Genomic DNA, 11,004 nt, shown 5'->3' on the forward strand with positions numbered 1-11,004 from the left:
AAGTGTGTGGGTACCCCTACATGAGATGAGGTACCCCTACAAACGCCAGACTCGATTTTCTGGGGTTTGTAAGTGTGGGACAGCCATTACAGGGTATGTAGTGGAGGCTGTCAAGCAGAGATGTCTAACTACATAATCGCTGCCTCAAACTTGGTCATTTTTGTTATCAAACATGTTGGAATCATGCAACTACACCGATTCTATTGTTAGTTACATGATACCATGTATGGTTGCTCCTTAGAGGACCCACAGTACCTACCTGTGTAGCCTTACAGGGTTTGACAGCCAGCCCGTGCTGCTGCCGACCCTAGACAATGTTCTGCCTCCATGCTGATGAGCTTCACTTGGGCAGGGGAAGCTGAACAAAGGATGTGACCACCTCTCCTTTAGAATTAGGTAGGGTGGGGCACTTCCGAGCGCCAACAGACTGTATTGAAGGGCACATTTGGTGCCCTCTTTGCATAAACCAGTTTTGCCCAGTTCAGTAGCCTATGGCTCCTCCTCTGGTGTGAAACAACACAAAGTACAAGGGAGTGTCCACCAAGCTCCTTCCTAGGGAGGTGCCGCAGAGCTTCTCCATGTGGCCTCTTGATTCTGCCATGTTTAATCTTGGCCCTTGGGAGCATCTGACTGGCTAGGACAGCTGAATACCGTCCCTGACCCCCTCTAATAGGTGGGTCACCAGAGAAGAGATCCTTCACCTTTTTAGGGTTACTTAAGGGCCACCCTGAGGGCAGGTCCCGAGATTCATCCCAACAACAACTTCTGGAACTGACTGCCTGTCGCTGATGATCTTTTAAAGACTCTTCTGCTGGTGGACACTGGAACTCTGCTGCACTTCAGTCCAGGACCCATACTAATACTGCTCCCAGTATGAAGAATCCTGCTGCTTGATCATCCCTGTGCTTTTCTGAAGCTCTGCAATTCCGTGGCAGTGCATCCACTGAGTCACCAATGACTCAGCCTGCATCTAAGCCTGAAGCAATTTCCCTTGATGTGAAAGAGTCATTTTCCAGCATCTGCAGGCACCTCAACATCGACGACTGGTTTGCTGATCCTGTTGTCCCATGGACATCGCCCGGCTCTGGAACACAGGTGGTGGTTTGTTGGTTCTCTATAGGCCTTGCCAATCTTCCCTGCAAGTTGGGAGACTGTAATCCCTCCCTAGCCTATGTGGACCATCACTGGTGCACTGCGTCTGTTTGGCATTACCAAGGCCTGTTGGCTCTTCTCATTGAAGATCTTCAAGCTCCAAGTAGCCCCTTCCTCCAGCACTGCACAGCTCTAAGCATGTCATCCTGCCTGCACAGGTGGGGTGACTCTCCAAACTTTCTTGATCCAAGTGGTGTCTTTGGGGTGCTTTGGGAAGGGTTCTAGAACTCTAATTTTCCAACCCTGACTTATCCTGTGATGTCCTATGGACGGCTGACCTGATGTAACCACTCTGTACCTGGGGTCTTGGGGTCCCTGGCTACAGACTTTGGGCAGTTCCTTGCTTCCCCTGGGGTCCTCCAACCTTGAGTACTAGTCCCATTTTGGTACTCACGTTGCATCCAACTGTTTTATTATATGGTTTGGTCCCCCCGGTTGGGCCCTATGTGTTTTTATATCCTACTTACCTCTTTTCTAAGTATTCTTTATCTGTAATTGATATCTATGAGTAGAAGATATACCAAGTTAATGTATAGTGTGTAGTAATGAATATAAAGCATTTTTCATGCAACTGCCTTACACCCTTCAGGATAAGCCTTAGCTGCTCTCCACAGCTACACCTTGAGAGCTTTGGTTTTCAGGGACCTAAACACTTTCACTAAGGGTTGCCTGGACTCAGTGCACAGTGCCAAACCATAGGTGGACAGTATATACTGAGCCAGCCTACTACATCATTTAAGTCCAAGAAGGTTGATTTTAATGTCTATTCAGATGATTTAACAACATTTTATCAGTGATCAATGCTGCACACTGACCTGGTTTGCCTTTTTGTAATGAAGAATGTCAAACATGAGCCACCTATATTTATAGTATCGAGAAAAGGAGAATAGGCGCATAGAGAGAGTCCTAATCAAATGTTGAAACCATAGCATATGTACAAAAGTTCTTTCTTTCCCAAACCAAAGGCAGAAGGATTAGGCATGTGTCAATGTCCATCATCTCCATTTTAACAAATGTAAACATGTGGCTGTTGGGTGGCTCCATTAAATATTTAACTTTGTAATTTCTGTGAAATATTCCATACTATATGCAAGTAAATTAATGATTTTTTTCATTAGGAGGAACAAGCCAATGCTCATCTAACCAGATTCAGAAAGGTGCAGCACGAGCTTGAAGAAGCTGAGGAACGGGCTGACATTGCAGAATCCCAAGTCAATAAACTCAGGACCAAGAGTCGTGATGCTGGAAGCAAGGTAATATATATGAAGCATAAGGCATGTTGTTCTGATCTCAAACTTGTCTTTATTTCAAGGGTTATTCTATCAGTTTTACCTAAACTTAAATGTTGCCAAGACTAAGCATGATCAATCCCTAACTGCAAAGCTCCAGAATTAGCAACACTTTTTTCTGACATCAAATGTAACACTGAAAGCCTTCAGTAATAAAGGGGTGGGGGTACATAAAAGGGTTATACAAGGAGTAGTCAAATCTTGATTATTCCATGAAGGTATACGAAAGGGTTATACCATCAACAATCAAATCCCACTATAGCAAAAAAAAGCAAACCTTAATTAATATATAGGAACCCATGTGCCCTAAGTGTCGGTTTTCCTTGCTATACATGTGAGGATGTTGGTGCATTAGTGACTGAGAACATGATAATATCTATCTTTGATCATTTCTGATAAAAACACTTGAATCATAAAAGAGCACCAAACTGAATAAAGTGGGTTTTATTCATTAAAATGAAGATAAATATGCGCCACCATATTGTTTGAAGCTTCTCAATTTATTCCTACTTGAGGTGTTTGACTTGTTTCCCAGTATCAATAGGTTTAGTAATGTAATCACAAATCCTGCAGATTGCAATACTCTTTCTATGTGACTTTCACATAACTCTTTTAATAAACAATTTATCTTCCCCTAGAAAACAGAGAGTGAAGAGTGATCATGCTTCCCTCAACAAGCAAAGAAACTGAAATTTGCAAAATGTAAATTCCTCTGTTCTTTGAAGACTTCTATGTATTTTTTGTATCTTTATGTCTACCTCTGTCACAATAAAAAGCATTACCAAGCTGTCTGGCTGATTTATCTCTGCATCACCATTTTCGACATTATAATCTCATGAGCACTTCTTTTGAGAGTTTTTTTTATCATTTAGCAACAATTAAGTTTGGTCAACAAACACCTCTGACGTTCCCAAGGAAATACACTAAGGATCTAAAGTATATACACATACAAAGGCTATACATTCAAATTTAAGAGAGTGAGTGAGTGTGTGTGTGTATGAGTGATATTTGTATTACATCTGAAGGCATTTGTTTTGGAACGTTGAATACCCGGGTCCTATGCAATGAATAAAGCAAGCCATTGTTAGTCCTCAGTAGTCAATTGGGCAAAAGGGTAAGTTGCATGTGTCATGTTGGCTCAACGATTAGATGTCTATCTCTAAGTATCCAGTGTTTGTGTTTGATTACAATAGATATTTGCAGTTTACTACATTTTCAAAAGCAATCTGTTTATTTATTTGTGTAATAACCGCATGTATAAGGTACTTTTCTCTAAACGTATATTGAAAAAAATATAGGGCCTCATTTTGATGAAGGTCGGACCGCACACCAACAGGCAGTTCAACTGCCGACAGCCTATAGCTCTGACTGCCGAATTACAACCCACAGCGGTCAGGGGGAAGACCGCCGCCGCCGCCACAATCACTGATCTCAACAGGGCGGAGGTCAGTATCATATTTCCATATGGTGGCAGTGCCGAGCCAGGCACCGCCATCAGGATTACGATAACCCTTTCCGACAGCCTTTTCATGTGGGGAAGACCGCCACGAAAAGGCTGTTGGACATGGAATTTAGGGCCCCCTTAAAGGGCCCTCATCCCTCGTGGGTCACTGTAAAGTAGCCCTGTAGGCAAATGTAGTGCCCCCACTCACCTTGATGCACTGTGTGCCATGCACGACATGGTGCATGGCACACGGTGCATGGACATGCAGGAGGTGCTCCATACCAAAGCGGCTTGTCCTGCGGCCGTTTTTCTTGGCACAGCACAAGCCGCCGTGGTATGGAGCACTTTCCGACTGCCAGCACGGCGGTCATATCATCATGCGGTGGTCGGACCGCTGCATGCTTGACAAACTGCCTTTAAAACGAGGCCCAGAGTTCACTTAGGGGTCGATTACAATGGCGATGAGATCGCCATCGGCAGCCCGTCAGTGGCGGTCTCACCTCCATCAGAGGCAAGTTTCCCATCCGCCATATTACAATGGTGTGCGGTGTGTTGGCGGTCGGAAAAACCAACTGCCATGCATCCGACGGGCTCCTAGACACTGCCGGTGTGTAGGAGGCAGCCATAATACCTACAATGATGGCAGTGCCTGCCAGGCACCGCTGTAGGAATTATGATGTCCCTCCCTGTCAGCCCTTTTATGGCGGTTTACACGCCATGCAAAGGCTGGCAGAAAGGGACATTGGGGCCCGTAGCGGGCCCCCCTTCTCTCTGGCCCTTGATTTTGGGAGTTGGGGGGCACCCCTACATAGCCCTGAACCATGTGGCAGGCACTGCATGATACCTGCCGCATAGTGCAGGGATATGTTATATGTCTGTTTTGCACTGCGACGTGTGCTGCAGCAGGCAGCACCCGCCACAATAGTGACTGCCTTGGAGGCAGTCGCATTGTGATTTCATTGGCGGGCCCGCCGACATCCTATCAGGCGTTCCCACCTCTGATAGGGTGTCCGACCGCCATCCAAATCAGCCCCATAGTTACAAAGATCCAGCTGGTTATAGACTAGGTGGGTGCCAGAATGAAGCCCAACATCTTAACTTGTCAATGTACTTGAACAGGCTCAATGAACAGATGGGATGTTTGAAGAGGTAGACTAAATCACAGCCTCGGATGAGGTTGAAGAATTACCAACTCCTTTTAACATATATACAATGATACAACTGGAAATCTTCAAGGTAGAAGAAAAGTGAAATCTAGTTGTCTCAGCTGTGTATGTAAATAAATTATGTAAAATCATGTATTTCATTCATAACGAATGAAGCCAATACAAGCTAATACAACCAGCGCCGGATATGCTGCCGGTTTTATGCCAGTTATCTCCAGTCCGAACCCAAGAATACAATACAGCCAAGACGCTCTTATCCAACTACAACGGGCAGGTAAAACATGTTCCGGACCACGCATTGACCCCCACTAGCTCAAGGCAGATTTTGGTGCATAAATCGCAGCCTAAGTATGCAGCATACCCCAATAGCTACACAAACCGACACCACTATTAAGGCACACGCCAGAGGAATATCTTGCGCTCTTATTAATGTGAAGTCGCTAATCAAGAACGCTGTTGCATCCTGAGAATTCATGGAGGGTAACCAGATAGAAATAGCCTTTCTTACAGAGACTTGGGCAGACGCCTCCTCGGACCTGGAACTATTGTTGGCCTTACCTATAGGGTACAAAATTCTTAAAATAGACCGGGCGGGGAAGAAAGGCGGGGGCTTTGCCCTTATTCTCAAATCCAGATTAAAATCCTATATTAAAGTGAATACGGACAATAATGACTGTGAAGCCTTTGATTATAAAATCGAACTGTACTGCCAACACTCCTTTAATGGAATTTTAATCTATCCCCCACCTAAATCCAAGGTCACTTTTTTAGATAATCTAGGTACCTTTTTAGCTCATAAAGTTGATCACCCCAATTTCATGGTGCGAGGTAATTTTAATTTCCACATGGAAAAATTTGCTGATCCAGACACAAAAGCACTTTTAGATCAAATGGATAGAGTTGACATAAGACAACTTGTGTTGGATTCAACCCACATTGCGAGACACTGTTTAGACGGTATTTTTACAGACAATCCCCTTTTGAGCAGGACCAGAGCTCTGCCCAGGGTCTGGTCCAATCATAAGGCTGCCCTATTCTATATTCAATTGGCGCATAAAAACCTAAAGCACCCAGAGAACTTTGTGTCAGGCGTCCTTGGAAGAAAGTTGAGGCTAGTTCTTCAAACACTACTCTTCTAAAAACACTTCCTAATCTGTCCTCTGATTCCAACCAAGCGGCCGCTCAATACTACTCTTGGCTTGACTCAGCTATGATACAATTAGCGTCCCATAAACAGTGTCATCGATCCAGAAAAACACCATCAGAACCACGGTTCAATGACATCCTGAGAGCCCAGAAACAACTATGTCGCAAATTAGAGACAAAGTGGCGACTTGAAGATAACCTAATTACTCCAACGGATTATAAATCGTCCCTTCAAACCTATAAAATATATATTCTCAGGGAAAAGGCTTTACATTTTTCTAAGGAAATTACAGCACCCAATAGATGTCCTAAAGCCTTGTTTGCTACAATAAAGAAACTTGCAAAGTTGCCACCTGCGCCTGATATTAGTATTAGTCAAGAATTCTGAAACTCATTAGCAGAATCCTTCCAGCATAAAGTCAAGTCTGTCTTTGACCTGTTTGTATAGCAGGATAATCATCCGGATCAAACACTGGCAGAACTCAAAAAGTTTCTATCAACCTCCCCAGTCATAATGCAGGATACCTCGGAATCACCCCCCAGTCGAACAAACCATCAAACTTATTGCTACTACTAAATCTGGCTGTCCTTCCGACCCATGCCCTCCTAAAATTTTGCACATCTTGCCAGAAATTATAGCTATTCCATTAACGGTGATTTTTAACTCCATGTTCACCACAGGGCACTTTCCAACGGATTTGAAGAAGGCCTCTATACTTCCTTTGCTACAGAAACCCAACTTGGATGCTAAGGAGCCCCTCAACTATAGACCGATATCACAACTTCTTTTTCCTGCAATGTAATTGAAAGTGCGATAAATACTGAACTATCAATTTGGATTCCGCACTCCGCATAGCACAGAACTCTTTTAACCGCCACGGAGTAGCTCAGTCAGATCTTAGACAGTCAGGGGAAAGCAGCTCTGAACCTCCTAGACCTGTCAGCGGCCTTTGATACTGTTAATCATGGGCTGCTGCAGGACCGGCTAAGTTCCATCGGGATCGGGGGCAAGGAGCTGTCCCTACTAAAGTCTGAGCGATCTCAGGAAGTTGCTTTGGGGAACATAGTGTCATCCCCCTTCACGCTGCCCTGTGGGATTCCCCAGGGCTCTTCTTTGAGTCCAACACTTTTTAACCTCTACTTCACCCCTCTTGCCATCCTAGTAAGAAGCTATGGCTTTTCCATAGTGTCGTACATGGACTCACTTAGATCATTGTCTCGGTGAGCAGTTCTGCCAGCCAGCCCGCATCCAGGTTCCGCAGTTCTGTGAGCCATATAGCAAAATGGATGACAAACAACTATCTGAAATTGAACTCTTCCAAGACTTATGTCTTGCTGCTGGGGAACAATCCATCTTTTTGGACAGACAACTGGTGGCGGGTCTAACTTGGCTCCCTACCCAATCCAGTGTACAAAGCCAAAAACCTAGGAGTCATCTTTGACACCAAGCTGTCCTTTCAGGCACAAATCAACTTGGTCACTTCAGCTTGTTTTTTTATCATGAAAATGTTGAGGAAAATCCTTCCTGCAATACCTGTGGATCTAAGGAAGACGGTGGCGTCAGTGCTGATATCCTCAAGACTGGACTACTGCAACGCCCTCTTCTCCAGTGCTCCGAGGTGTAGCGTTAACAAACTTCATACGGGTCAGAATGCAGCAGTAAGAATACTGTTGGGCATTTCTAAATTTGATTCAGTCTCCACAGCTTTAGTCTACCTCCACTGGCTACCTGTAGCCAAGAGGATTCATTTTAAATCACTATGTATTGCTTTTAAATCTCTTAAAAACATGGGGCCTACACAGCTGAAGAAATTTCTAAAACCATACACTCCAGCCAGAGCCCTTAGATCTGCAGAACTGGGACATGTAATTGTTTCTACAGTCAACAAGGTTAGATGGGGAGGCAAGAGTTTCTCAGCTACAACTGCTAGCCTATGGAACTCTCTGCCTACCAGGCTGAAGAAAGAATCCAGTCTCCCCAAATTTAGAAAAGCACCTAAAACGTGGATGTTTACAGTGTAATTTTACTCTTCTGTTCCACTCTGTTCAGTATTTATCAAAGGCAGTGTTTAGACACCCCGTGGTCACACTTTATACATTTTTCATCATTTCATTATCATCATCATCATCAAGCTGTAGGAGGATTAACACACTCTAGAATTGGAGTACATGTTGAAGTAAGATTTTTTAAAAAGCCAAAAATGCAAAAAAAGGATAGTTTTTAATATTATCTTGGGGGTTCAATCTGGGTGCTGACTATATACAAGAAACAAATGTACTGACGCAGTGAACTAGTGCAAAAAGTTCATAAAATGAAATCTGCAAAATACATGCAATTAAAAACAATGAATCACATTTATAGAGGAGTCACAGCTGTGGATACATATCTAGAATTTAAACTTCAATCTGGTAGGCATTTCAACCCCAAAGCAAAATAGAGGGTGCCTTCCTCAGAAGAAGGATCAATTTATAGAAGTCACCAACATAATTTCAATAACTCAACGTCTTACTGAGGAAAATTAGAGGTACAATTAGTGTCTGATTTTTGTGGTTCCATTTGACCGGGTCTGCAGCATGTAGTCACCATCCCTTCCTTACTAATTTGTCCCTCAACTTATCTTGTTGAATATTCTTACCTCTGATTGGAATTAGAGCCAGAAACGACAGGGAAAACAGCAGACACAATGATCAACTGCAATTACATATAAGCAATTTATTTTTGACTCAAGGTAGGCAGATGGCAGACAGGACATCAGCAATTGGGTGAGGTACGCCAAGAGCAGATTTGGTGACGTCAATGCTCTCAAGTTTGGCTTTCTTCTCTACCCTTGCGGTCTTGCCCACAGTTCTTCTTCAACTACTGCAAGCGTCTGACTACCCTAGTGCTATGGGACAAGGATGTCAACTGTCACCTTGATACTAGACATCTAACAAATGATGGATGCAGCCGAGTCTGGTGGCTTAGTGGACTAATGCGTCCACTGTGAGGGAGTCCACTCAGCCTTTCATCCTACTGAGGTTGATAAAAAGAGTACCATTGACTTGGGTAACAATAAACATCTATTATTCAGCACCAAGATACCCTTTGTGGTCCACGTGTACTTTAGAAATACGCGTTATGCTATGTTAATAGGGTTCAGTCGCATCGTACTTGCAGGGCCGTAACTGATGACAGTAGGTCGGTCGGTTACGGTTCCTGACCAATGTCCGTTCGACATAAGAATCAGCCCCTTAGTAGTAAAAGTGAGAGGACCAGGGGCTCAGTGGTTGAAAAAACATACTTAGTACTACATGGGAGGAGTAAAATAGCATTCAGGGAGTGTTAGTGAAGGCTTTAGAGATAGATATACATCCTTCCACAACGGAGGAAGCCCATTGCTATTCACAAACTGCACTTATAAAGTCAGTACTTGTAAGAAATTGGGTTACTGAATGACTGGGGGGTGAGCCCTGATAAAGCAGCAACTAAAATCCTAGTTAGGGTAAGGCACAAGCAAACCCCAACTTAACCTGATCTCATCCCCCTGGATGCTTGGCACAGAGATATTAGGCTTAGCTTAAAGGCAAGGTGTAAAATATTTGTGCAACACTTCAAACATTAAAACAGTGGAAACTCCACACAAAAAGATCCCACACCAAGTTAGAAAATTTGATAAATAAAACAAGACCAAAATGACCAAAATCCAATCAGTAGAACCGAAGTCAAGAATTTTTAAAGAACAAAGTGTAAAGTAGTGCCTAGAAACAGAAAGCGGCTATCGCGGCTATCTAGTCGTACTAGACCGGGTCAAAGTCAAACGTTGAGGCTGACAGCAATGAAGCCCGGGTCAGACACTGAAGGTTTAGCTTCTCAAGTTTTGTGTCAAGAGTCCCATTCACATTGGAGAGGGTCGCCAGAGCAAGCAGAGGGTCATGGGACGGGCTGCAGTCAGCATGGTGCAAAGAGCAGGCCAGGTGTCACGGAAGGGTGAGCTGGAGCTTCGCATTGGCAGTCCTCTGTGGGCTGACGGTGCTCCTGTGCAAAGAGACAGGCTTGGGGCAGTTCGTGCTGATTTCTATGTGAGCAGCGCAGTTCTGGTGCAAACATGCCAGTTCGCGAAGAGCCCAACAGTTTGATTGTACGAGCGTCACTAAAGGTACAGAAACTAAGGGGCGCCTCTTGCATATCAGGAACTCACTGAAGATGGGTCCAGGAGCTGTTGGGCAGCCTGTTAAGTCCCTGAGGCTCAGATTAGGAAGCCTGCAGACTAGCCCTTTGAGTCACTCTGGGGTCTTAGGTTCAAGATAGAGTTGCAGGTCCATTCTTCTTCCTCAGGCAAGAGGGCAGCAGGCAAAAGGTCAGCACAGCAGGTCCTTGTAGAACAGCAGTTCATCAGATTGGCAGTCCTTGTAGAGGCACAGCAGTCCTTCTTCCTGGCAGAGTATCCACATGTCCAGAAATGTACTGAAGAGTTTGTGTCTGAGGTCTTTCTTTTATACACTGGTGCCCTGGTTCTGGAAGGTGGGAGAAGCTTGTAGACAGTGGCTTTGAAGTGCAGTGAATTCCTTGCCTCCCCTTGCCCGGCTCCAAGCTAGGTGAACTGACAATGCAGGGTTGTTAGTCCTCTTGTGATTAGACAGGACACAGCCTATTCAGGTGTAAGTGAGGGTGGGCCCGGATCCATCCTCCCATCCTGCCAGTGATGGCCCATCCAGTCACAGCTTAAGCTCCCATTGTGTGTGGTTGTCATGATAGAATACAAAAAGCCCAACTGCCAGCTACACACAGTCAAGTGACCAGAGACAGGCTGCAGGCACCAAATGGCTA

At 44.5% G+C, this 11,004-nt stretch overlaps 1 protein-coding gene across 1 annotated transcript in view; it reads left to right on the plus strand.

Moving 5' to 3' along the window:
- Positions 1–3,228, plus strand: part of LOC146797040 (myosin-4-like) — a 37,489-nt gene extending 34,261 nt beyond the window's left edge. Inside the window, exons 39-40 of the mRNA XM_085629637.1 lie at positions 2,271–2,405; positions 3,080–3,228. Coding sequence (XP_085485763.1) covers positions 2,271–2,405; positions 3,080–3,100 — 156 coding nt within the window. The 3' untranslated portion in view covers positions 3,101–3,228. The remainder of the gene's footprint in view (positions 1–2,270; positions 2,406–3,079) is intronic.
- The last annotated feature ends 7,776 nt before the right edge of the window (positions 3,229–11,004 follow it).

The sequence above is a fragment of the Triturus cristatus genome, chromosome 10 (assembly GCF_964204655.1).
Source record: "Triturus cristatus chromosome 10, aTriCri1.1, whole genome shotgun sequence".
NCBI lineage: Eukaryota > Metazoa > Chordata > Amphibia > Caudata > Salamandridae > Triturus > Triturus cristatus.